We start from the raw sequence: 27,957 nt of genomic DNA, 5'->3' as shown, positions 1-27,957 counted from the left end.
ATCACTCTCCAAACCTGCATAGTCTCCTTTTGACAAGCAATATGAGATTATAAATGTTAATCTCAGTGTTGAATTGGGAGATAAGGGACAGTGCTTGTTCTTTGCTGGTGGAAAATACAGTGATTTACACAATCTGTCTAAAAAAACAGCAGCTTTGATAATCATCATGTGGTCTATAAATGTTTCTTGCTCCAGTGTGGGTTCTAGAAAAGTGTCTAAAGGTGATATTAGGTATCCTACATACACTGGCTCAATCTACAGAGCAAAAAAAGATTTACTTTATCCAAAAGTATATCATCTCTGAGGTGAAACACATGCTATAAACTTTCTCTGGATTTTCATGCATTAGGCACGACAGGGCAGATTTTCAGCTAGGAGCCTGCTCAGGATTTTCTTTCGGAGCTCTGGAGGGCCCTCACACTTCAGTGAATCCCGAGGCGACAGGGTAGCTTTGGTTTGTCCCATCCACTGCACCAGGGAGATAATGTTGCAATCACACTGCCATGGGTTGTCGTGGAGGTACAGCTTCTTTAACTCTGAGACAGCCAGAAAAGAAAGATTAGGACTGAAAGTCAACCCTCCTGAATCCCCCATCTTTTTTGTCAGAATTGTCTTATTATGGGGAAGCAGGTGATCATCTTACCAGGCATATGGTTGAACATGTTTCCATCCACCATCTTTAAGCGGTTTCCACTGAGTGCCAGCTGAGAAAGCTTGGGCATGTTGCTGAACACATCAGAAGGGAGCTGCTCTAGCTCATTATTCCTCAGGTAGAGTTCCTAATGAAACATTGGCATATTTTAATGCTGGTTTAGTCACAAGAAGTGCAGTGCATTGTATCAAAACATTCATGTGAATAAAAAATAGGCATTTAGCCTTAGTAGGCCACATAACCAGTTTTTCAAATTAAACATGAAATAAAAATGATTCAGGAACATGGTGTCACCTGCAAGTTGCCCAGGCCTTCCAATGCAGACAAACTCAGTGCAGATAAAAGGTTGTTGTCCAAAACCAGCATCTCCAGAGAACGCAGCGGCCTGAGTGCTCCAGCAGGAACAGTTTTTAGACTGGATTTGGAGAGACAGTTAATTAGAATTTTTTATTTATTATAGATATTATAGTTATTTACAAAAAGGCCTAGGCTGTCCTTTTTGTATGTGGATGTCATATCAGACTCATACTCTCCTGGCATTTAAATCATCTCATCCAAGGGCATTCTACTGCCTTTTTAGAGACCATGAAAATCCAGTACTTGTGTGTTAGGTAGAGTATTTTATGCTATCTTATCTTATACATTATGCTGTCAGTGTTCTCTCATTAAATACTTGCTATCCATGCATTTTAAATTAAATGGATCTAAGTAGAGGCACCTATGGCAGTAATGTATTGCTGATCTCACATTTAACAATAGATCCATCAGAGGAACCAAATTAATTTGGTACCTTTCTTGGTAGTCGCACTAGTTTTGTAACCAATGGCTGCTCCTCTTTGTGAATCCTTTCAAAACCTATATGCTAAAGCTGTTCCTCCATTCAAAATCTCTGAGCCTTATAGTTGGAACTGAAGAAGCCACCTACAGAAGTGGCAAAATCTATTCAAGAAACTAACACAGCCAGTACCCTTCCTTAAATCATAGATATCACTTGACTAGGATCATTGAGAATCTCATTGTGACCTGTTATTGCCTAAGTTGAGGAACAAAAGTTGTCTGAGTCCAGTGAAGGCCTTAGGAGAGATCCTTTGGATGCGGTTCAAAGAAAGGTCCAAAACTTTTAGGGCGATCAGAGGTTTAAAGGCATTAGAGGGGAGCATTGTCAGTGCATTGAGTGGAAGGTCCAGATCTGACAGGTTCCTCATGCCGGCAAACATCTCAGGTTTCAGGATTCCAATTTGGTTCCGCCCAAGCATGAGAAAGCGAAGGTTCAGGAGGTCCTATGAGGAAAATAACAATGTTTTGTACTCAGATTATTGCAATAGGGTTGCAGCGCATGTCTTTTAAAGCTCTTTACCTGGAAGCCCCTTGGTGGAAGGCTAACGATGTGGTTGCCGTAAAGATTGAGAAGCATTAGTTGCTTTGCTCCAGAGAAGGCCTGGGGGTGAATGGATTTGATGGCATTACGCTCCAGATTGATGCTCTCAATCCTTGGAATTGATCTCAGCATGTTGGCCTTCAGGTCTGTAATACCATTCTCACCTTTTTTGTAAAAAAAATTTAGGTTATTGGCACACAGTGATGTTCTACAGTGTTATTACATGCTATTACAGACCGTAATGTTGAATTAACCAAAACATTACCCAGCTTAATGATCCAAGCATCTGATGGTAGTTGGGATGGAAAGGCACGAAGCCCCTTCTTATGACAGTTGACTTCTGACTTTTCTGGCCCTGACTTCCTTGAGCATTTACAAGTATCAGGGCAGCCCAGCACACATTGAACAATCCATAGCATTGCCAGCATAAACCATGCTATCTGCTGCATCTTCCCTGCAAAAGGGAGGATGTGAAACATTTATTTAAGGTATAAGTTTTCCAGTGTGAACAGTGACATATCAATATAATGATTATACAGAAAAGAAATAATACCAGATGAAACTGGCACAGAGTGCAACTGTTCTTGATGCTGAACTGCTTTGAGCTTTGTTTAATTTTGTAGCTAATTTTATTCCATGTCAGTTGATGCCTGACTTGCTCCTGTGAAATGTTAACTATTCTACTGATCATCCATACTAGTATAGTTATACCCCTGGATGATTTTGTTAACTAAGACTAATAGCATTTTAAGTTCACTTTATGCAACATTTAAACATCATTAAAAGTAAACCCATACATAGAACCCATACATAGAACCAACACATTGCAGCAAAGAGCAGCTTTCCATCACCAAAAGAACATTAATGTCTGATTATCATCACTTAAAATAACTGGCAGAGGTGAGTTTGACCCACCGAAACTTGAAAGTGGATCCACACTGGAAAAGAATCTCTTTGAACAGCAGGATTAACAACAAAGTCGCTGATTTAATCCTGCTGGATGCCACTTACCTGTACAGGCTGTCATCCCTTCTAAACAGCACTCAATTCAGCAGATGTCCACTTTGTCTTCACCTCTCTAACAGAATAATTTCCCCTTAAAAGCCTCAGTTGTTCTGAATGCCCTGACTACCAGCTAGTAAGAATTACCCTAGGTCTCTGCTGCCTGTCTTCCACTGGGCTTTAAAATCTGATTTTCCACAAATTATACTTGTAATTTCATCAGAGAGACCATTGCAGAATTCTCAGCCCTCCCTGTGCTCTAAAACAGGTACACGAAACTATGCAGCAAATGAAATACTCAGTCAACCCAGATATAAAAGCAGCTATGAAATAGTTGCCAGTGTGGCAGTGTGAGAACACAACCTGAGCCTCAGCAGACAGTGAAAGCAGGGTGTGAAACTCCTGAAGCCGCAAGTTCTGCAATGTCACAGGGCTCAGAGAAATGTGGCATGCACAGATTATGGCACCAATCCATTTTACACAGCCTGGTCTGTAGTGTGTGTGTGTCTTTATGGGGGGGAAAAAACTATTGACATTAAAAGTGAGGACATCTTTGTAAACTGAGGAAAAACATGACAATGTCCAAAGAAAATGCAATACACTAACAAAGCATTACATGGGAGTTTATATACCATCATTTACGCTTCATAAGTAAAACGTTTTAGGCTGTTCTATACCATGTTACATACTTTTAGTTATACAATTTCAATAACACTTCTTCTTTACTAAAAACTTTCCTTGGTACAAACTCACTCCATATATATTATACAATTATATACCCTTGGTAAATCACAGTTAAAACCGTTTTTTACTCTGTTATATACTCCTCAAAAAACAAATATTTTTATATACCCTCAGTAATAATAAGTACTGTTTAATCTTCTCAGTTATATAGCCCAAATATAAAACTTGTTTGATCTCATTTCAATGAAAAGTAGTTATATGTACATTCATGTCATGCTCTTTACTATGTAAAGGTTTTTATACAATAGTAAATATGTTCTTCTTCTTTGAATACAACTCAGGGATTTAAATGCTATCTAGGTATTTAGATATTTATTATATATTTCAATTTCATCTTTGATTTCTATTTGTCTGTAACAAAAAAAAAAATTTCCCCTCGGGGGATAAATACCTTTATTTATCCCCGATTCTGATTGTGATATCAAGCTATGACAGATGTTGATTGTGTAACACTTACATACCATTTTACACCCTCAGTTATAACCCCTCAATATATCACAATTACATACAGTAAACATAGAGAAACACGTTAATATATATCTGTGGTATATATACCGTTGTATACCCTCAGTGTTATATTATTGTATAGCCTCTAACAGTTGTGTCCAAGAGTTTAAATTGAGGCACCTGGACTCATGGATATATATATATTTTTTTTTTTTAATTTCATCACTCCCCTGAGTGGCTTTCTCAGTTCTGCTAAGAAAGCTGAGGGTGAGCCGTGCCTTCTTCGTAAGCTTCTACACCCTCAGTAATAACACCTATAACTTATAATAACACATAAACTTTAGAAATAATTATTGATCTACCTGATAATTATATGAATGTTTGGTATAATAACATGTCTTATTATATCCATATCAGGGTGAAGAAAAATCATCAATTTGTTTGCAGTGGTCACGAGAAGCTTTTCAGCTGTGCTTTGTCTTCAAGGCAATGGCAAAAACTAATTAAAAAGTTCCATTCATCACCATATAAATGAGTTACACGATCACTCTATAATGAAGTACTCTGTATGAGTAATGAGAAAGGTAATTGAAATATTTTAATAACTGTAGCCACAAGGGTCTTTTCTGGTTTTCATCACAGTTAAAGATGTAATGCTGCCAAGGGTCACAAATCAGATATGCAGTAATGAAATTTCCAACATCTTCATCTGGCTTCTGTTTACATCTTTCTACTTGTACAGTGAGTGTGACTAGGATATCTTAAGGTTAATGTTTATGCTTTTGGGTACCTGCCGGTTTCGGTTATGGTATTTGAACTGCCTATGGATCTGGTATAACGCAGGTCTTAGTAGTAAGTAGTGACTGAATATGAAATTTTATCTTGGAGTGAAGTGCTGCACACATAACTGCCATTAAAGAAATAACAAGTGGGTGCATGTGGAAGTGGGTCAGGACAGTAATTCCTTATGAGAAGAGAGAGCAAAGGAACTGCCAAATATGTCACTCTGTTACACATCAATGAAAAGGGTAGAAGAGAGAAGGGGGTGAGGAGTGACAGAGAAGGAGAGAGACGGATAGAAGCTGAGGAGGGAAGGATAAAAAAAAATGTTAGAAAACAATGGTGGAGCAGAAGGGTGGGGATTTGGAGGCAAGAGAGCAAGCCAGAAATGGAGTGGGAGGAGAACGGAGAAGAGAATGTGACTGTGAGAAACGGTGCAAGAGAAAGATAGGTTCAGAAAGCAAAAATAAACAGTGGTGGTGGGGGAGAGCGCAGGCCAAGACTGAGCTGTGCAACACAACGTTGGGATTAATCGAGACGTGCTTGGAAAAAGAGGCGGCAGATAGACAGCTGTGCTGACTGGACTGATTCTTTTGTCAGAGGAAGAAGATGAAAGATCCTTTTTAAACCTGGCCAACAAACACACACACACACACACATGAGCGCACACACATACACACAGTGGGCAAGTCATCTGGAAGAGTCATTAGCCAGCCTACACAGAGATAGACTAGAAGAGAGAGATAGGAAAACAGATGAGAGAAGACAATTAAAACAGGTCTGTCTGTCCGTTCTGTCTGTCTGTTGCAAACATTAGCATCAGAACCAACTGCACTGGAAATCCAAAACAATGCCTTTTGACAGAACTTGACCAAAGCAAGAAAGTAAACAGGAAGAGAATGCCCTGGCTAGCTGATAGCAATTTTTGAGTTGCTCGGTTTGAGATTGAACCAGCTCACTTTACAGAACTATAGGGAAGAGTGAACAGAACTGATGATGACTGGCTGATAAATGCCTCCCTCTCTCTCTCTCTCTCTCTCTACACAGCCATCTGAAGCTGTTTACAGCCACTCAGTCCACAGCAGATGGCTATTCATTTTGTATGGCGCGCTTCCAATGGAAGCCTTTGTTAACAATGGCCCGATGCCATCAGATCAAAGCTAATAGTGATCAGATGGCATTTTTATGGAAGAGACCGTCATTTGCGGTGTCTCCCAAAAGCCCGACTGTCAATAAATGGCTGCTATAAGAGGGATGTATGTACCAAGTGCTTATTGATGAAAAGACTTGACTTTACAGGAAGTCAATACATTGCAAATGGTGACAGTAAGTAATTGCCTTCTGGTGCACTAGAGTGCACTCCTCAGCTTCAAAGAGGTGTAGTTTATGAATTCAGAAGTTAACGCTCAGGTGTCTGAAAACCAAGGCAGTATTGTAAATGATGTGACTGTGACTGTTTATGTGACTGTTTACCAGGACTGTACAAGATTTAAAACGTTCTGTAGTCATATATCAGTCCCTTTTTTGTTTGTTTTTTTAAACCAGTATATTCATAGAATATGCAGCAAGGTCAGGACTGGCACTGAGATTAATGGATAATGCAAGAAGTCAGCAATTGAGGGCTCAAAGAGACAGAACAGCATACGGTAAGATAGAAACAGAGGGAAAAGGAAAAGGAAAGCATGTTGTCATAGGATATAAGGGAAGGTGTAAGCCTATAATCAACTTTAATCAATATTTCAAGCTTCAGGATAATCACTACTGTTCTGCCCCGTGATGAATGGAAGTAAAAAATAGCAACTGGCTAGTGGTCAAGGTGACACTTTTAGCCATTCTTTTATTTGTATCACTATTGTGAACCAGCAGACTCAGGAAGTCTTTCTTTTCCTCCACCATCAGACTCTGTACAGCGGACAGGAGTCTGTAACATTGGACTGTACCCTGGCCATACTGACTGTTTACATGCAGTAACACAGTAACTGCAGTGTTGTTTATTTATTTATAGTTCTATGCATCTTAATATTCAATCCATTAACTGCACATGTACCATGCCGTTTACCTTCTGACAGTTTTGCACAATGATTCATTCTCTGCTCAATTTGCATAACAGCTGATGTAGCACACATTTATATGTAGATAGCTCCACTTACTTCCATAGTTTATATTTGTTTTATGTGTACTTATTTGCATTTTTGCACTTCAAATTGCTCTTTTTGTAAATTATTCTATTTTTGTGGTACCTTACCTGGCATTCGTGAGCATTGTGAGCAGCAAAGTAAGAATATAATTGTGCAGGGAAACCAGTTATTTGACTGTTCCTTATTTAATTGCACGCTTCTTTTCTGCAGTGTACATTTCCTACTACCAGCTTTTTTGAATTAATTTTTAAATAGGTTTTTATTCTAATTTTCTTGAAATTTAGTTTTTGAGCTATTTGTGCTACTTCTGTTTGAAAACACTTCAGATTCATTATCAGGCGAATCATGAATTGCAAGAGGTCAGAGCTCATTGGATTTGCTGCTATTTATCTGTAGATTCACCATGATTTCATAACCTCTTCTTCACTGTGAACGATAAAAAGAACCTGTAGAGTATGAGGACAAGAGGTTTTTGGCCTTTATCCTGAAATGGCATTATGTTTTACACCTGAAATTCTTCAAGGTTTTGGAGCTATATAATATAAGATGCTTTGGGTACTAACAACAGCCCTTCTGGTCTGGTTTTCGGTGGACAGATGTCGTCTGTAATGATGCTCAGAGAAGCGTGGCCGAACCAAGCACCTATCTACCTCCCACCCCCCACATGTACCAGTTCAAGCAGGCTGAGTCAAATCAACCATTGTCCATTTAGAGAAGGACTTTGATTGCTCCCTGCAGGTCAGTGGCTCATCACATCTTAGACCTCCTTGCTCTGTCCTCCTCTGCCCCAGGTTAAGTATGGGAACTGTGAGTCTGTAGGGGACCACAATGAATACACATCATTACCATGGTAATGGAAAGTACTCTGTTCAACATGGTTCTCCAGCATCACCTACTGGTAAAAGATGTTTGGTGCTCCTCCAAGTGTTGAACGATGCTTGCAATGCTTGTAATATGGGGCATTTGCTCACATATATGACCTTTTTATTATGACAATTAACTGAATATGCAATGCTCATAACTATACTACAAGTAATTAACCATTGTTAAAAAAAAATATATTTATTCTTAATGTTAAAGACCAGAAAATTATTTGATTTGTGAAGCAGCTTAGTGCTTAAAATAAGAAAAGAAGCAACTAATTTAACAATTAATAATTACAGTTAATAATGTAACAATTATGTTACAATACAATAATAAAAACACAGTAGAAGATATAGTTGTTGTGCTAATCACAGTCTCCGCTGGGGTTTCGGCTGACCACTGAAAATTTGAAAGAATAATTCACAGGGATTTGAAGGATTATTATTATTTTATTATTAGTCTCTGTATGGTTGCTACTTGCTCACATAGCAGGTATTCTCTCGAATAAAAAAAAAAGAAGGAAAATCAGGTCATATTTCATCTAATGTACCAAATGTGCCCATCAAACACCTCATTATTGTATGAATCATTGCTGTGAAATTATTCAGCACAATCTATCGTGCTGACACCTCATATGTTCAAAAAGTGCTAGTGACTAGCAAGGCTGATTGTGCCATCTGCTACAGGACTGAATGTGCATGAGGTGAGTCTGTGTGTATGCAATTGACTGTATCTGTGTGTGTGTGCGCGTGTGTGTTTAAAACCCGGAAAGACCTTTTTGCATCCTGTCTAAGCTGTTTGCTTGCAGTGCATGTCAGTAAAAGAAAGCCATGCACACATCTGTGAGCTGAATGCTGACTTGGCCTCAGTCTGCCTACTGACTCATCTTGCTGCCGAACAATTGCTAAAGCTCATCTTTTTAAAATGTTTGCACAGGTGCTGATGAAAGTTTTGCCTTGTTGACCTGTTAGCAGCATTGTGGCTTTGTTGATCAGTGTGGAGCAGGAAGGATTTATAGAGTCAATATATCCAACATTACATTTATATATAAGTCTTAATAAGTATTTGCAAGAGACAGTTTAAACCCTAAAAAGGTTAAAAACGTTTAAAAGTTTCAGCCCTACCAGCAGCTCTTTGAGACGGCAGTGCTTTGAGTTAAATGCTAATGTAGTATTCCGATCAGAATGATAGTTCTGGCCTGTTAAAAACTTTTCAAACTCTGTGTACATTAAGCTGACAAATTTGAAATATACTGGGGTATTTGTGACTTATTTTGATTTGATGTCACTTCCACTGCATAATTGCACTGTTTTTTAGTAACACTACAGTGCACTAACCAGAAAGTGTTAAGTGTTGTTATACACATATATAATAGTTGGCAATTTGGGTTGTATTGTATATAGCAGAGAACTGCTTTCCTTTGTGCTGTTTCACTTTGGCAGGTATTCGAAGGGCAAATTTAGATACAATGTCAAAAAGCCTGTGAAGCAAACCTGTGTTCTGTTGGACTGACTGGGTGAAATGAAACTGTGCTAGTTTGTGTGTGTGAATACAAAAAAATAAATCGCCAAGCAATTTTAAGCTTCACACATTCTGACTTCAAAGGGACTTCAAAATCAATTAGCCTTGTCATACCCACCCCACCAGCCATCTATCTCTCTCCCCACGCTCTCTCAAAAATATTCACAGACCTTAACCTGAATGTTCTGATAAACTACAAACACAGGCAGAAGCAGGCTCAGTAGCAGCAGTGGTAGTGCAGCTTCTCTTTGATGTCTGATTAAAGTGACTATTGTGCTGCATAATGAGACTTGCGCTGACCTTTGCCGAATAATCTGGCTGTATTAATTCAAAAACAAAAAAAATTCTCAGGCTTTGTGCAGGGAAGATTAGGGTACATGTGTGTGTGCCGTGCAGCCTGTCAGTCCCAGTTAATGTGCATTGCCATGGGAACAAATTGATAGTTTACCTGAGGCAGCACCTCTGTCCTCAGGAGGTAATTGGATATTCTCTTCTATTTGCATAAGCACCATAAACTGTCCCATTTACCTGACATATTTAGAGCATGCATGACTGATGACAAAAAAAAAATCTTCCTAGCTCCTTTCTTCGTCCTGAGTCCGACTCAGAGTGTCTGTGCTGAAGTAATAATTGGGGTGTCAAAGCTGGGCTACTCAATATTGTCGTTAATGGTTCAGATGGAATATACAATGTCAAAGAAGAGAGAATTCAGTGATCTTTGTTTTAGAATATTTTTTTTGTATACGGTATGAACTTGTTTTTCCTGTGTTGTTTCTTGTGTTTATCTTCTTCATTACTTTAATACTGTTTCACCAGTATGATGATAATAATAATAATAATAATAATATTGATGATTGGGATCAGACATAAAGGGATTTAAAAAGATGTCTGTGTTTCCACTGATACACTTTGTACCAACAAAGTCCACTAGAGGGCAGGAAAGACTGCACTACACAATGTACAAGTTGGTCAGACCAACAGTTAGAGTTACTTGTGTTACTTTTTTAACTGAGGCATTGTAGTTCATGCTGTTTCTTTTTCTGATCTCCACTCTTTCTCTTTGGATGTCAAGAGGCAGCCTGGGTCTTTGCTGCTCCAGACTTTAAGTTGACTGTGTACAGTCTTCTTACACATATATCTTGCATCTTGTGACATCACATCAAGGTTTTAATTTATTTGGGTGGGTGTGGTCCCTGCAGCATCTCATTTGACCTTCAGATGGCAGGCTGCACACTTTTTGAAAGAAACCACACAAAACAGAGTAATCAAACCAATCCTGCCACAAATGAACATAAAGCAAGCAGAACCCTGTACATTGTAGTTGGAAACACCTTATTATTATAGTATATTTTATACTTGCGTGAAGAAATTCTACATACAGTGCTGCTCAAAAGTTTGTAAACTCTGTGGGATTTTATATATTTTTAAGGAAGTACTGAGAGTGGAAAACGGAACCCAATCAAACAAATTAAACAAAACTCCCAAACGTCTACAGGGTTTTACATCGAGCAACACTATATATTTGTGCCTACTGAGGTCACAATTATGTTATGTAACTATGTTACCTTATAAGGAGAATGTAGTAGTAGTTGGGCCTTACTGATTTTTATTTATTTTTTTGCAGAGGATTGGATGTGTGTAAAGGGGAAATTGTTGCCTTGGCCTGAAGTAGTGTCGTTTTGCCGAGGGTTTATTGTAGACTATGGAAAAAAAGAAAACTGTGTTTTCTCGTCCAGTCGACCTACATATGTGTTTGAGCCCTTTATAATCAATCTGTCCATCTGTAAATCACCAAAATCATCTTTCGTGGGTCAGGCAAACTATGACAGAGCTCCATAAGTTAATTTTGTTCTTTTCTGATTAAACCATATGCACAATAATGAGAACTTATCAACATGCACACAGATACCAATCCAGTCTACCAGGATCATGATACGGACGTTCATTTTATTTCTGTATGTCAGAATACCTGTCAACAGAGATTATGAAACAAGTTCAAAATGGAGAAAGTACACAGCAGCATGTCAAAGCTGCCCCGTACCTTGTAGAGTAGATCTTTTCGATACCAGCATGACCTGATAGTCAGTATTGTGCTGAAAGGCCCAACCGGTTTATTTATGATTCATTACAGAAATGTTTGTTCTCTGTCTTGTTGACAAAGAATTCTCTATGCATAAATCATCAGTAACACTGTGATCAGGAGGATCTGACCTAGGATCTACTCTGCCCTGCATGCACAGGGAGGATATAATATTTATAGGGGCCTTCAGACATGTTTTTTCTGTTGACTTCAAAGGTTTGTGGTTGTTAAATATTTCTACCGAAAACAAGAAAGTTGTGTATGTGTGTGAAGATAAAGATCACTGCTTTAGCCTCAAGTAATAGTATTGTGGCAAGGGTTCAGTGAGATAAGGGAAACTGTGTTTGCTGGTTCAGTTAGCCTACAGGTTTGCACTGTCTTTGCCCTGAGCTCTTTTATGATCAGTCTGTCCATCTGTTAATCGCTAAAATCATTATTGATAGGTCATTCAGAAAATGACTTAATAGTCAAAGCTTCACAGATAAATTTGTGTTTAATATCTAAAGTTGTCTTAATCAATCAGATGCCCACCATTAGTTTTGTGACCTGTCTAAATGTTAACCTCAATGCAAAAGGAGAGCTTATGCTTTCATTGTCATTGCTCGGCAGTTGTAGGAAATGGTTATGAAAGGGATGATGATGATTGTCCTTCACAATGTTATGGATCCTTGTGTGACAACCGGACCTGTAGATGTCTTATTGTGAGTTCAAAGAGATGTATATATGATTCTCTGTAGAGGTGCTCTGTCATCTGCAGAGCAGTTTCTACAAAACTGTGCTTTCTGCTGAACAGTGGTAGAAGGACTCCAACAGTTTTGCAGAGGCAGAGAGAGAGATCCTTAGCATTGTCAAAGAGATGACAGTCTACTGGAGGTTCTGATATGGCCACCCTAGAACTTAAAGCTGGATACCCTCTTCTCCTCCTCCCTTTATTTCATCTGGCTGTAGCTTGTTCTTGTCACATGTAAATCTAAAGAGCTCCTTGGTCTTTTTGATGTCTACAGATGGCATACACAGAAATTTGCATACCACACACTCAGCCTGTGTGCTTCATCTCTGTGTGGCACAATTTATAAATCTTCATATATATTTACAGACATTAAACATCACATGCTTGCCACTAGGGGTCACTAAGATAGCATTAAAAATGCTGTACAGTGACAGCTTGGAGAGATGTATATTATTATGTGTTATACATACAACACTGCCAAACATTATAGTAAGTTTAAACATTTTCCCATCATTATCAAAGCTGACCCACTTGAATGTTTCCACAACAGCAACAGATACTGTGTAATTGCTTACAGGGTTTACTGTAATGCAAAGAAAGAAACGAGGCCAGCATATAAGAAACACCCCAATCGCTATATTAGCACCTCCAGATCTGAGGCTTTGGTTTCTACCCTGAAAGGGTTGAATGCTGGGAGAAATGTTTTGCTAATTACAATGTTTCACAATGTCAGCAATATATATAGGTTTATCAGAGAATGTGTCACCTGAAAGTGTTGGTTTGGCCTTAGATGGGAATATAACTATGCCATAGGCAATAAGTTTTAGTCTGTGTGAGAGGTTCTGACTATCATCATGTTGGCCTAAAAAAGAGGTGGACGGCAAATAAAGGTGGGTGGATGTCTTGCAATTTGAGACAAGACCTAGCTGTCATTTAATAATACATTCTAATTAAAATGATTCAGTTCAGGCAATAATTTGCCCCCAGGCTGTTTTTGTATCAGGCTGTGAATATGCCATGTGAGCATGGGCGATATTGCCAAAAATTATTTATTACGATTATTTATGGTATTTAGCCGATAACGATTCATTGAAAACAATTGCACTTCCATGTTTTTGACTCTAAATCGCCACATTGTTGTAAAATGATACTGACAAATCATCAGTCAAGCTAACTACTTCATTCTAACAGGTTAAACTGGTAAGTAGTGATTAGTCACCAACCAGCCATGTTTGAAATATGTATTGATAACCGATGCACAAACTGCTTCAAAATAATAATGAAGCAAAAATGTAAACTTTGTCCTTCAAATGGACATGACAAAGGAGTGCATATCAACATTAAAATTAAACAGGACAAATATGTTCAGAAAATAGTCACATCAGTGATTATTTTTATTTAAAGAAAATGTCTGTGCAAATTAAGCTGTGACTGGAATATGTCACACACTAGTGCATGTTTTCACTCATACTGTAGAACAACAGCAGAAAAAACATTACAAACAAACCGGACAATTTCACATTTAAATGTATGTCTGTGCATATCAACCTGCGTTACGTTCTTCCAGCGCTTACTTTACCATCATAAGGAGCACAATGACTAAATGTATCGTGGATTCTCGGCTGAGTGAAATTTTTTGTGTACATTGTGTAGCTGCCGCTGTGGCCTCATTGCGGTTTCTTCAGCTTTCTTCGTACTCCGGCTTACGGTGACAGGTGTTTACCCTCTTTTAGGAATGTGCTGCTCCACTTCCTTTAATTGAATACCACCATTATTGTTATTGGGGGCTCACATGTGCGCGCTTGCGGGTGATGGTAAGAGTATGTCGCACACAAAAATGCGTCATCATGACGAGGCACTTATCGCCGCAATTGCAAATATTAATCAGTGACAGTTTTTCTGACGATTAATTGCACACGATATGATTTTGCTCAAGCCTATCTCTGAGTAATGAGTTAAATGCTGAAGGGCAGTCAAGAAACTCATGACATAATTGCCTTGATGTTCAAGGTGGTTTAGGGCTGAGTGGAGGAAAGTGGGGATGGCGTCTTCTGCTGCTCTATATTATAAATTTTGCGAAATTGCCCAGCTTCAGATAAATAAAGTATTTCTATTCTATTCTATAAACAAACTGAGGGTCAAAGGTAGAATGGAGGAGACTTGACATGGCTATGGATGTTAGGGCTATTGGCCTGTACATATTGAGGTTGCATATTGAAGGCTTTTTAGGGACAGTATTTTCTCTTAATCTATAGATTAATCTTTAACTGTGTAATAGTAAACGTAATATATAGAAATAAAAATCAGTATGTTCAGTTTGGCTTTCTGTTTACGGACTGATGCAATAATATTATGCTTCTAACACCTCTGCCATTAAAGGTGTGAATGCTCCCTGAGATGCTGTACTGCTCCCCATGGTCCTGCGATGAGCAAACTTTGCTCACATGCCACTGGGCAATTATGTAATGTTTACATGGAGAATGTTACCAAGTTACCATTTCAAACAAAACAAGAGCACCTGATTAACCAAATAATTGGCATGACAGGTTGGCATGATCACTGTATTAGGTCATCCTGATATTTGAGCTGCATCACATTCATTCTGAGATGACTGGCCTAGTTTCCCGAAAACATACAACACTGGGCCTCAACAGGCCAGCAGAGACCCTCTGTCAATACCAAGCACTAAGAAATTGAGTATAACTACAAGGAGATACACAAAATATTCCTTTGTAGTTGTGAAACACTTGAGTTAATGAAGTTTACATGCTTACACAGTGCACTTCCAGTGTCAGTTCTCAAAGGCATCATGTCATCCACAGCAGACTCAACTCCTTCATAATCCCTCCTACTATAACTGACCCCTAAACTGTAATTGTCGGCTTCTTGTTAGAAACCATTTGGAATGAGTTGCCAGTAAAAAGTTTACAAACTATGGCACTCATCCTTTTGTCTCCTGTTCTGAAGGATCAGGTTAAACCAGGCTACCCTCCATGGTACTTGTGCTACTGGTATCACAACTACAGTAGGCTTCTTTAAGAATCACCATCAGTCACTCTCTGGTCAGGGCCTTGTCACATGACCATTAAGCAGCATTTAAAAATTGAAGGCTTACAGGAATAGAATGGTGTAATTTAACTTTTTCCCAGAAGATGGAATACTACGATGGCTGAAAAAACTGCGCTATTAGGTTGTGTTTTCAGTATTAGCAGCATATGTGTGGTCAAGGTTCTTAATTTGCTGACATTGGGATGGCAAAAAAAATATTTTTAGAAGACAGTGTAAAGATGGTTTTGTATCATTTCATTGAATTTTAATCTTCAATAGGCTGCTGTGAACTGCGTGTGATGGCTGCTATGAAAAACATGACTTTCCAGCACATTTACAGTTTGAGATGTTTGGATTCTGTGCATATACAGAACTAGTATCATAATCTTGTCACTGATAACCAGCATGTTTCTCACACTGTATGCATACAATATCAAAATATTTTAGTAAGGATATAGTACTATGTGCATAGCTTTCATATTAAAATGTGTTGCTTCTTCTACTTTGCATCTCTGGAAGAGGTGAAGCAATGCTGTTTCTTGAAAAGGGATGCCCTACTTTATGTATCTGACCCCTGTTTGTTGTTGAGGTTCAGGGGTTCTGTGAAATTGTGAACATATTTCCACCCAGGTTGAACAGAGTCTCCTGCCTTTATTCTGTTCTTATTTCATGCTGATAATATGATGATTACAATACTCATTTGGATACCTTACTCTATTTTATTTTTTATCGTATTTTCTTATTTTTCTTCATGTTGAAGCATAGGAATGGCTGCATCCACCTTCCTGTGGAGGTGAAAGGCCTAATGCTCCACAAAGACATGTATCAGTGTGCCTCAACAGTGGGCCAGCAGTTTTTTTTTCACACGTTTTTCTCAGCTAATATGAAGTATGTGAGGTCCAAACATATTTTAAATACTATAGCCTAATGTTGATGTTCAAAGTAATACTGTGTATTTAGACCTTAATATCCACCGTTTCTTTCCTATACTGAGGGGACAAAGAACTTTATATGGGTTGTTTCTGTGTCTAATTCAGTTTGTCAGCTCATATCATGTAGAACTGTTTATATGCATTGTATTATGTATTGTAGCCTTATACTGCAGTTCATTTACAGCACTGACTGAAAGACCAGGATGGAGGCTAACAATCATGTTAATGTTTTTTATTATTATGTACAGAAGTCACAGTCAGTCAAAATATCAGGTACAGCAGTTTATGGAGTACAAGATTTATCTTCCCAGAGTAAAAGGTTCCATAAACCTAAACAAACAGTAAGTCAGGAACAAACGATGTGGAACAAATGGATACAAACGATAGTTGAATTCCAACCTTTGGAATTAGAGTTTGGACTACGCTTATTCATTTTATTTACTTTTGTTACTAGCCAAACTTTCATGTTCTAAGAACCAAAACTTTTACTGTTGTGCTAATTTCACAAGCTTCAAGGTGGAAAACACAGACTCACATACGTATGCTGCCCTGACTGTTGAGAGAATCTTGAATGCTGCCTGTTTGACACTGAGGTATTTTTCCATTGGCACAGTGGCTATAACATCTTAGATCAGTTCGATCATCTCTATCTTTGTCGCCCCTAATCAGTGGTACATTTTATTGATTTATTTGTTTTGGTTTGTTTGTTAGGTATTTTTAATTTTTACAAGGAGTAGAAAAAAAACACAAAACTTGACTTGTAAAACCTATTGGCCAACAGCTGCACGGGACATGTGAACTGTAATATGTTACTCTGGAATTCACTGGAAGATGGCCTATTGTGTCATTACATGGTTTTGTTGCACAATTTTCATAATTTCAAATTCTAGACATGCCAACCATGATATTTACCTAACATTTTTTTTTAAATCACCTTAAACAATAAACCTTACACAACTATGATGCAATCATATTATGCAACCCAACACCTCTCTCATTAAAGGTGTGAAAGCTCCCTGAGGTGCTCTGCTTTCTCGCTAAGGTGCTGCTATGAGCGAGCTTTGTCTACCTATCACTGGGCAATTATGTAATGTTTACATGTGGAAACAGCTGACTAACTACAGAATTGACATGACATGGTAGTAGGATAATGGTCAGTTTCATGACCCACAAAGTGTCAACAAGTTTAAGAACAGTATTAGGTCTAGCTGTTAGTGACTTGAATGGCCTCCACTGTTGTGTTGGTTGACCCTGTCCTGCCCACATACAGGAGAAACAAAGCAGTCATGTTCCCTGCCTTTTGATAACATGCTGGTACATGTGTCAAAAGAGGATGACAAAATCATGCTGTGGGAGTTTTTGTGTAAGTGTGAAATATGTGCAGCATATAAATCATATTTTACATGTGATACATATGACCTGTTGCTTGTGACTCTCCTGGACTTCTTGATGTCACCAAAGGGAAAATGTTGCGTTTCAGACAGATATACACACAATTTTGCAGTAAAATAATGCAAAGCTTCATTACTTATATGCTTTTCTGTCAGTCTAAAGTTCGTCAGAGACCGTGGGCCTCCTGTCAGACTAAGGTTAGGAAAAAGTCTACCCATGCCACCCCACTTTACTCGATTACTTTTCCTGAGCCTCATGATTTCTGTTACCAAGTGAGGCAGCTGGGTCACAAATATACACAAATGCTTGTTGCCATGCTAAGTTTGTGTTTGTAAAGTGCCTTTTGAAAAAGTAACATGAGGAGGCATCAGTTCTTGTACACATATGTTTCCCTGAAAATACACCTACTTACAAGCCAGTTTTGAAAGATCCTCGGTGGCTTGTTTTATATAACAAACCGTATGAGACCAGTAAACAAAGATATAATATTATCCAAAACCATAATATAACTCTAAATACATAATACCGATGCAGCCCATCGATGACAGGAATCCTCTGGTCTAAAGTATTACAAAGCTTAAGAATAAGTGCACACAAAACCCTGTCTGTTGCCCTAAAACTGCACGTCTGTATTATAGTATTCTATAAAATAATCAAAACAGTTTAGAATTGGCAAAATCACCTTGAAATATTTTCCCAGAAATGATCATCCTGGAAGCTGATCTGAACCAGCTGTAGAAGAAAGCATAAATCAATGGATTCAGCATTGAATTTGACAAAGTTAGCCAGTTGAGTGCTTCAATCAAAGGGACTGGAGGAGGGTTAGAAGCTAAAGGCTGAAAGACAACACAAAGGAAATATGGCATCAAGCATAAAAGGAAAACTCCCATCACTATAGCCAAAGTTTTTGTGGCCTTCCTCTCCACCTTACTGAGAGCTGCTCCAGACTTTGTCCTCTGACAGTTTGTGCTCTGGATGCTGTTTACTTGTTTCTGTGCAACAAGGAAAATCTTCAAGTAAATACAGAGCATTACGATTGCTGGAAAGTAAAAAGAGAAAACAGGTCCCATAGTGTTTGCTAATGCCACATCAACTGAGCACATGTCTTCACATGTTCCTTGACTGAATCCTGCTGTTATGATACCGATTCCTATCAGAGCAGAAACACCCCAGCACACTAGGATCATAATCACAGTGGCTTGTGTGTTTATCTTAGTTCTGTATGTCAGAGGCTGACACACTGCATAATATCGATCAATAGAGATACAGCACAAGTTCAATATAGAGGATGTGCACAGTGTTACGTCAAAGCTGTCACGAATTTTACAGAATAGGTTTTCATGATAGAGACAGGAGGTCAAAGTGAATGCCATGCTAAAAGGGTACACTATAACTCCAATCAGCAGGTCAGCCACAGCCAGAGAGAGGACAAGGTAGTTGGTAGGAGTGTGCAGCTGTTTGAAGTAAATGATGGAGATTATCACAAGAAGGTTTCCACAGATTGTGACAACAGACAACAAAGCAAGGAAAATATATAACACTGTACATATTATTGAAGGGTTAGTGGTAAATATGTAAGTTGCATTGTCTAACTCATAGCAGGGATGTATGTTGGTGACATAGCTGCTGTTGACATTCGTCTCCAAATCCATCTAGAGTTCTGCGATCAATCTGCAATTTTAAAAAAAGTTCAAGTACATTAGCTTGTAGTCAATGTACAAAGTCAATGCACACTGTTTTCCTTACCTACAGTCCATGCAAGAGCAATGTTGTCTGTCCTTAGAGCACCTCTGTGTATAAAGCATGTATATATATCCTTACTGCATCACTATAATCAGCACAAGCTCTCGTCATCCAATCAGATGTGGGTTTGGATGATGCGTGTGAGATGTAGTGAATAGCCAAAAAAAAAGAAAAGTGATTGTTTTGTTTTTTTTAACCTTTGTGAAAGTCGGTATTATTGCAAAATGATGACAGTGATACATCTCATCAACAGCCAGATGATCTGGCAAAATATTTTATATGAATAAATACTAAAAAGTAGCCCTAAACACGATGTACTGGATTTTGTCTCCAGAGCGACATCAATTCCCACCAGACTCTGAAGTGTAGTGTTTCCATACGTTACAAGCTCCCGCAAGATTCACAAACGCGCATAGTACAAATTAACCTTACCTCATACACAGTGTTGTGGAATAACCGATTACATGTACCGATGTCATGTAATTAGTTTAAAGAGATGTTAATTAGAATAGGTTACATTGATGAAATCAGTCGATTACACAACAGTAATTTCACATGTTTATTCACTCTGGTGGATAAAATAAGTCACATTACAATTATTGTCTTCTTACAACAAAGATCGTGTTTACAGCAGATGTCACGCTTACTCCTGATCGCTTCTCTCATTGTGTTATGCACATGAGTATAATAGCGAATAGTCATTGAAGGGAGAGCTCCTACCGTCAACATAAAATCATTGCGGGACTGATGGGGTTCAGAGTCTGAGGATGATGATGAAGAGTATCACTGCTACACTGTTATCATCACTTTAATGAGTAATATTAAAAGTTTGTTTACATGTAATGTTTACATGTGTAAACTTTCCTGAATTTGAAACAAAACAAAAACAGCTGACTAACCACAGAATTGACATGACTTGGTAGCATGATAATGGTCAGTTTCATGACCCACAGAGTGTCAACAAGTTTAAGAAGAGTAATAGGATTAGCTGTTACTGACTTGAATGTAGAGCTGGGCGATAAAGACGATAACAATAATTATCGCGGTATAACTTTTTTCAATAAAAACATGACAAAAGTTCGATAATGCTTAATGAACGTGTACGCGTTGTGTGACGCTGCACATGCGCATTGCATGCCAGGGTCTCAAGTGCTTCATGTGGAGCTGTACCGTCACTGTGAGGAGCTGAGGCTTGTAGGAGTAGTGAGAGAAAAATGAATGGACAGAGAAGCAATGAAGTAAATGCTGCGGCAGCAACCCAGAGCAGTAAGAAGGGCACAGACATAGTATATATGGGAAAGTCAGTGTCCAATCGGACAATCAAACACGATCACAAGTGCTCAAAATCCAATTGTGGTATATCAAAGATGGTTGATTAGACAAGAGACGTATCACCCCTGACTAGCTGCGTCATCTACATGGCTGAAAAGCGGCTCTGAATGCAATAATAGACGCTTAGCGGACCGTTTTCTCAGCTGGAATGTGCGTCGTTCTGTATACCTCTGTTAGACTGTTATTTCTTACTGGAAACGTTTTATTTGACTTATTTGCGTAACTACGTTTTGTTACGCTAACCTGGAAGTTATGTCAAAGACGTTCCAGGTGAACATGGGGAGATATCTTTCTCAGACGCTCAGAGTAAACGGCGCTCCTTTGATGTAGCGCATATTCATTTTTCAAATATTGCAGTGACAAATGACAAAGTTGAAGAAAAATATCAAGAAAATGTCAAGATAATAAAGCTCAAATGACACACTGCATATTTCTAGAGTGGCTGACAGCCCAGCTGTGAGGCAGTGGCATCAAAGTCAATAGAGCGAATGGCACTTTTTTCACTTATAGTGTAATAAATTACATTTGTACTATAGCTAGACCCTTTATTTTTTTACACACTTATCCCTAACACCCTTAACTACATGTTCATAATGTCTGAGAAGTTATTACAGTTTTCTGTGTGTTTTTAATAGATATGTATGAAGGTTATTTTTTGCTTTTTTTTTCCCTTTCTTTTTCTGGTGCTAGAATTTTTAGTACAGTCATATGACACCTCTATAGCCTGGATATTATGAAAACCCAGGTTCTCCTGGGAAAAAAAAGATGTATATTACCTGATGGTGCATTACAATATGAGTGTTTTATGAGCAAAAATTCACAAAGAATGCCAGGCGAGGAAAATCCCCAAAAACACCCTTAGACTTGAGGGGGTTATGGTTGTACATTTTAGTACAAAGATATATTGTAATATTGATTTTATGGAGATTTTATAAAGAGATATAGACCTTGGTTTTGAGATACTTGTTTTTTGAAGAATTGGTCATGTCATGTTTTGACAAATAAAGAGAAGCTTGAGATGGCAATTAACTGTTCTTCTCTATAAAATCTAAATAAATATAGATTTTACATATTATGTAATTTTCAATATCGACTGATATGGAAAGAAATTATCGTGATACATTTTTTGGCCATATCGCCCAGCCCTACTTGAATGGCCTCCACTGGACTAGAGGACACATAGATACAGCATTATAAGCATATAAGTCATGTTTTACATGTGATACATATGACCTGTTGCTTGTTGCTTCTTCCTTCTTTGCTCTAAGAATTGACAGCATTGTTGGTTTTGTGTTAGATTGTAGGGTGAATTGTTCATTTTACTCCAGCTGTTTCTGATACATGTAGTTCTTGGCTCATACTTGGCTGTCACAATGGCGATGAGGGAGCATGTCACCCAGGGGAAAAATGTCATGTTTCACACATCAGACGGATAGAGAGATAATTTTGCAGTAAAATAATGCAAAGCTTCATTGTTTGTTATATGCCTTTCTGTCAGTCTAAAGTTTGTCAGAGACTGTGGGCCTCCTGTCAGACTAAGGTTAGAAAAATGTCTATCCATTGCACCCAACTTTAGTTTACTTGATTAGGTTTCCTGAGCCTCATGATTTCTGTCACCAAGTGAGGCAGCTGGGTCACAAATATACACAAGTCCTTGTTGCCATGCTAAGTATGTGCTTGTAAGGTGCCTTGTGAAAAAGTAACGTGAGGATGCATGTGTTCTTGTAAACATGTTTCTCTGAAAATACACCTACTTACAAGCCAGTTTTGAAAGGTTATCAGTGGCTAATCAAAACAATTTAGAATTGGCAAAATCACCTGAAATATTTTCCCAGAAATGATCATCCTGGAAGCTGATCTGAACCAGCTGTAGAAGAAAGCATAAATCAATGGATTCAGCATTGAATTTGACAAAGTTAGCCAGTTGAGTGCTTCAATCAAAGGGACTGGAGGAGGGTTAGAAGCTAAAGGCTGAAAGACGACACAAAGGAAATATGGCATCAAGCATAAAAGGAAAACTCCCATCACTATAGCCAGAGTTTTTGTGGCCTTCCTCTCCACCTTACTGAGAGCTGCTCCAGACTTTGTCCTCTGACAGTTTGTGCTCTGGATGCTGTTTACTTGTTTCTGTGCAACAAGGAAAATCTTCAAGTAAATACAGAGCATTACGATTGCTGGAAAGTAAAAACCGAAAACAGGTCCCATAGTGTTTGCTAACGCCACATCAACTGAGCACATGCCTTCACATGTTCCTTGGCTGTATCCTGCTGTTGTGATACCGATTCCTATCAGAGCAGAAACACCCCAGCACACTAGCATCATAATCACAGTGACTTGTGTGTTTATCTTAGTTCTGTATGTCAGAGGCTGACACACTGCATAATATCGATCAATGGAGATACAGCACAAGTTCAATATAGAGGCTGTGCACAGTGTTACGTCAAAGGTGTCACGAATTTTACAGAATAGGTTTTCATGATAGAGACAGGAGGTCAAAGTGAATGCCATGCTAAAAGGGTACACTATAACTCCAATCAGCAGGTCAGCTACAGCCAGAGAGAGGACAAGGTAGTTGGTAGGAGTGTGCAGCTGTTTGAAGTAAATGATGGAGATTATCACAAGAAGGTTTCCACAGATTGTGACAACAGACAACAAAGCAAGGAAAATATATAACACTGTACATATTATTGAAGGGTTAGTGGTAAATATGTAAGTCGCATTGTCTAACTCATAGCAGGGATGTATGTTGGTAACATAGCTGCTGTTGACAGTCGTCTCCAAATCCATCTAGAGTTCTGTGATCAATCTGCAACAAAAGTTCAAGTACATTAGCTTGTAGTCAATGTACAAAGTCAATGCACACTGTTTTCTTTACCTACAGTCCATGCAAGGGCAATCTTGTCTGTCCTTAGAGCACCTCTGTGTATACAGCATGTATATATATCCTTACTGCATCACTAAAATTAGCACAAGCTCTGGTCATCCAATCAGATGTGGGTTTGGATCATGTGTGTGTGTGAGAATTTAGTGGATAGCCAAAAAATAGAAAAAATGATTTTTTTAACCTTTGTAAGTATTTTATATGAATAAACACTAAAAAGAAGCCCTAAACACAATGTACTGGATTTGCTGTTGCACATCACTATTATCGCGTCTCCAGAGTGACATCAATTCCCACCAGACTCTGAAGTGTAGTGTTTCCATATGTTACAAGCTCCCGCACAATTCACAAACTAACATAGTACACATTAGGGATGTAAACCGTTAATCGACTTTAGATTAATTGTCGATAAGAATTTGATCGATTGAATTAAATTAGTTGTCGATTAATTGCCCCGGTAGTATTTTAGTTTTGGATTTTTTTGAAGACGCTACGACGAGTGGCAGCCTCAGTTCTGCTTGGCGTGTCGTTTCTGTCTCTACATGCTCGCGCATTTTTCTGCTGCTCTCTGTACTGTGCACAGAGGAGTTCCGCCCCAACACACAAACACAGGCGTGCGCGCACACATGTGAGCACACTCCCACCAGCGGACCGAGAGCGCGCATTGAAAATGGTTTCAAGTGACGCGCTTTCTGTTGGAAAGCTATTAGCAGCCTAGCTGCTGGTATGTTGACGGTATTTGTTTTCAGGTGCTGCGTGATCTCTGTGCGCATGTAGCAGTTCTCCGTCAGAATATAGTTCCAAAATAGATCAAACTAGGAGATTGCCGCGTGATAATCAGCATTTCCATTTGTGCTCGCTGTGAATACGCAGGTCTCATGAAATACTTGGAATTTCTTTCTTTCTTTTTAATCAGAATGCTTTTAATCTTAGTTAAACTGAGGGAAAAGGAACGCCGCTTATCAATTTATCGTTAATTGATCGATAAGGTCATTCAACTAACGATTAATGAATTAATCAGTAATTTATACACATGCGCTTGTTAACCTGATGGCTAATGTCCTCCCTATGTTTATCAGGCTGGGTTACAGAGCATTTTACTAAAACCTCTGTTTACTCCATCAACACATGTACACACAGGGCAGCTTCTCAAAACAGTTGCTGCTTCTCACCCTGCCTTTTCCTTTTTAATGTTGTCTGAATAAAAAGCATGTTTTCTGGTATAAAATGAACCTCTCCTCATACACAGTGTTGTGGAATAACCGATTACATGTGCCGATGTCATGTAATTAGTGTAAAGAGATGGTAATTAGAATAGGTTACATTGATGAAATCAATCGATTACACGACAGTACTTTCACATGTTTATTCACTCTGGTGGATAAAAGTCACATTACAATCATTGTCTTTGTTGCAACAAAGGTCTTGTTTACAGCAGATGTCAGACTTTCTCCTGATCGCTTCTCTCATTGTGTGGTTATGTACATGTGTATGATAGCAAATAGTCATTGAAGGGAGAGCTCTCACCGTCAACATAAAATCTTTGATCAAAGGTAAAGGCCATGAGTATTAGGTCTAGCTGTTACTGACTTGAATGGCCTCAGCAGTTGTGTTGGTTGACCCTGTCCTGCCCACATACAGGAGAAACAAAGCAGTCATGTTCCCTGCCTTTTAAAAATATGCTGGTACATGTGTCAAAAGAGGATGACAAAATCATGCTGTGGGGTTTTTTTAAGTGTAAAATATGTGCAGTGGTTTAAAAGTTGGGAAGCACTAGAGTAGAGGACACATAGATACAGCATTATAAGCATATAAGTCATGTTTTGCATGTGATACATATGACATGTTGCTTGTGACTCTCCTGGAATTCTTGATTTCTTCCTTTGAATTGACAGCATTGTTGGTTTTGTGTTAGATTGTAGGGTGAATTGTTCATTTTACTCCAGCTGTTTCTGATACATGTAGTTCTTGGCTCATACTTGGCTGTTGCAATGGTGATGAGGGAGCATGTCACCCAGGGGAAAAATGTCATGTTTCAGATTTCAGATGGATAGAGAGATAATTTTTGCAGTAAAATAATGCAAAGCTTCATTACTCATTATATGCTTTTCTGTCAGTCTAAAGTTTGTCAGAAACTGTGGGCCTCCTGTCAGACTAAGGTTGGAAAAAAGTCTACCCATGCCACCACTTTAGTTTACTTGATTAGTTTACTGAGCCTCATGATTTCTGTCACCAAGTGAGACAGCTGGGTCACAAATCCTTGTTGCCATGCTATGTGCTTGTAAAGTGGCTTGTGAAAAGTGAGGAGGCATCAGTTCTTGTAAACATGTTTCTCTGAAAATACACCTACTTACAAGCCAGTTTTGAAAGGTTATCAGTGGCTAATCAAAACAATTTAGAATTTGCAGAATCACCTTGAAATATTTTCCCAGAAATGATCATCCTGAAAGCTGATCTGAACCAGCTGTAGAAGAAAGCATAAATCAATGGATTCAGCATTGAATTTGACAAAGTTAGCCAGTTGAGTGCTTCAATCAAAGGGACTGGAGGAGGGTTAGAAGCTAAAGGCTGAAAGACAACACAAAGAAAATATGGCATCAAGCATAAAAGGAAAACTCCCATCACTATAGCCAGAGTTTTTGTGGCCTTCCTCTCCACCTTACTGAGAGCTGCTCCAGACTTTGCCCTCTGACAGTTTGTGCTCTGGATGCTGTTTACTTGTTTCTGTGCAACAAGGAAAATCTTCAAGTAAATACAGAGCATTACGATAGCTGGAAAGTAAAAAGCAAAAACAGGTCCCATAGTGTTTGCTAACGCCACATCAACTGAGCACATGCCTTCACATGTTCCTTGGCTGTATCCTGCTGTTGTGATACCGATTCCTATCAGAGCAGAAACACCCCAGCACACTAGGATCATAATCACAGTGACTTGTGTGTTTATCTTAGTTCTGTATGTCAGAGGCTGACACACTGCATAATATCGATCAATGGAGATACAGCACAAGTTCAATATAGAGGCTGTGCACAGTGTTACGTCAAAGGTGTCACGAATTTTACAGAATAGGTTTTCATGATAGAGACAGGAGGTCAAAGTGAATGCCATGCTAAAAGGGTACACTATAACTCCAATCAGCAGGTCAGCCACAGCCAAAGATAGGACAAAGTAGTTGGTAGGAGTGTGCAGCTGTTTGAAGTAAATGATGAAGATTATCACAAGAAGGTTTCCACAGATTGTGACAACAGACAACAAAGCAAGGAAAATATATAACACTGTACATATTATTGAAGGGTTAGTGGTAAATATGTAAGTCGCATTGTCTAAATCATAGCAGGGATGTATGTTGGTAACATAGCTGCTGTTGACAGTCGTCTCCAAATCCATCTAGAGTTCTGTGATCAATCTGCAACTTCAAAAAAAGTTCAAGTACATTAGCTTGTAGTCAATGTACAAAGTCAATGCACACTGTTTTCCTTACCTACAGTCCACGCAAGAGCAATGTTGTCTGTCCTTAGAGCACCTCTGTGTATAAAGCATGTATATATATCCTTACTGTATAAATAAATAATTATTGTAATAAACAATAATTAGCACAAGCTCTGCTCATCCAATCGGATGTGGGTTTGGATGATGTGTGTGTGTGTGATGCAGTGGATAGCCAAAAAAAAGAGAAGAAATAATAAAGTTTTTAACCTTTGTGAAAGTTGGTGGGTAGTTACAGAGCATTACTCAAACCTCTGTTTCCTCCCTCAACACATACACACAGAGCAGTTTCTGCTTCTCTCCCTACCTTTTCCTTTCTTATGTTGTCTGAATAAAAAAGCATGTTTTCTGGTATGAAGTGAACCTCTCCTTGTACACAGTGTTGGGGAATAATGGATTAAATGTACCGACACTACGTAATTAGTGTAAAGAGATGGTAATCAGAATACAGTTACATTGTTGAACTCAGTGGATTACACAACGTTACTTTTACGTGTTTATTCATGCTGGATGAAACAAGTCACATTAAAATCATTGTCTTTGTTGCAACAAAGGTTTTGTTTACAGCAGATGTCAGACTTTCTCCTGATTGCTTCTCTCATTGTGTGGTAATGTACATGTGTATGATAGTAAATGGTCATCGGAGTAAGAGTTCTTACCATCAACACATAATCTTTGATCAAAGCTAAAGGCCAGCAAATGTCAGCAAACTAGACAAACAGCTGCATAGTGTGGGACTGATGGGGTTCAGAGTCTGAGGATGAGGATGAAGAGTGGTTGCGTGCATATAATGCTCCTCATTTATGATGC

The 27,957-nt window shown here is 38.6% G+C and overlaps 4 protein-coding genes across 4 annotated transcripts; all 4 read right to left on the bottom strand.

Moving 5' to 3' along the window:
• Window positions 1-241: 241 nt before the first annotated feature.
• Window positions 242-1,075, bottom strand: LOC114428380 (platelet glycoprotein V-like). Its single transcript, XM_028396733.1, has 3 exons — window positions 947-1,075; window positions 644-779; window positions 242-536 (listed from the first exon to the last, which is right to left on the bottom strand). Exons 1-3 carry the CDS (start codon window positions 1,016-1,018, stop codon window positions 346-348), a joined length of 399 nt encoding a protein of 132 aa, XP_028252534.1. The 5' UTR covers window positions 1,019-1,075; the 3' UTR covers window positions 242-345.
• Window positions 1,076-1,665: 590 nt separating this feature from the next.
• Window positions 1,666-19,360, bottom strand: LOC114429101 (trace amine-associated receptor 1-like). The gene is made up of 5 exons (XM_028397948.1): window positions 19,036-19,360; window positions 18,391-18,963; window positions 2,296-2,484; window positions 2,010-2,194; window positions 1,666-1,932 (listed from the first exon to the last, which is right to left on the bottom strand). The coding sequence occupies exons 1-5, from the start codon at window positions 19,358-19,360 to the stop codon at window positions 1,666-1,668; spliced, it is 1,539 nt and encodes a 512-aa protein (XP_028253749.1).
• A 3,208-nt stretch (window positions 19,361-22,568) lies between these two features.
• LOC114429100 (trace amine-associated receptor 1-like) lies at window positions 22,569-23,570 on the bottom strand. The gene is made up of 2 exons (XM_028397947.1): window positions 23,246-23,570; window positions 22,569-23,173 (listed from the first exon to the last, which is right to left on the bottom strand). Exons 1-2 carry the CDS (start codon window positions 23,568-23,570, stop codon window positions 22,569-22,571), a joined length of 930 nt encoding a protein of 309 aa, XP_028253748.1.
• Window positions 23,571-26,049: 2,479 nt separating this feature from the next.
• Window positions 26,050-27,048, bottom strand: LOC114429099 (trace amine-associated receptor 1-like). Its single transcript, XM_028397946.1, has 2 exons — window positions 26,724-27,048; window positions 26,050-26,651 (listed from the first exon to the last, which is right to left on the bottom strand). The coding sequence occupies exons 1-2, from the start codon at window positions 27,046-27,048 to the stop codon at window positions 26,050-26,052; spliced, it is 927 nt and encodes a 308-aa protein (XP_028253747.1).
• Window positions 27,049-27,957: the final 909 nt, after the last annotated feature.

This window comes from Parambassis ranga, chromosome 24 (assembly GCF_900634625.1).
Source record: "Parambassis ranga chromosome 24, fParRan2.1, whole genome shotgun sequence".
Lineage (NCBI taxonomy): Eukaryota > Metazoa > Chordata > Actinopteri > Ambassidae > Parambassis > Parambassis ranga.
The sequence above is the reverse complement of the archived record's forward strand: the minus strand, read 5'-3'. Positions and strand labels throughout refer to the sequence as shown.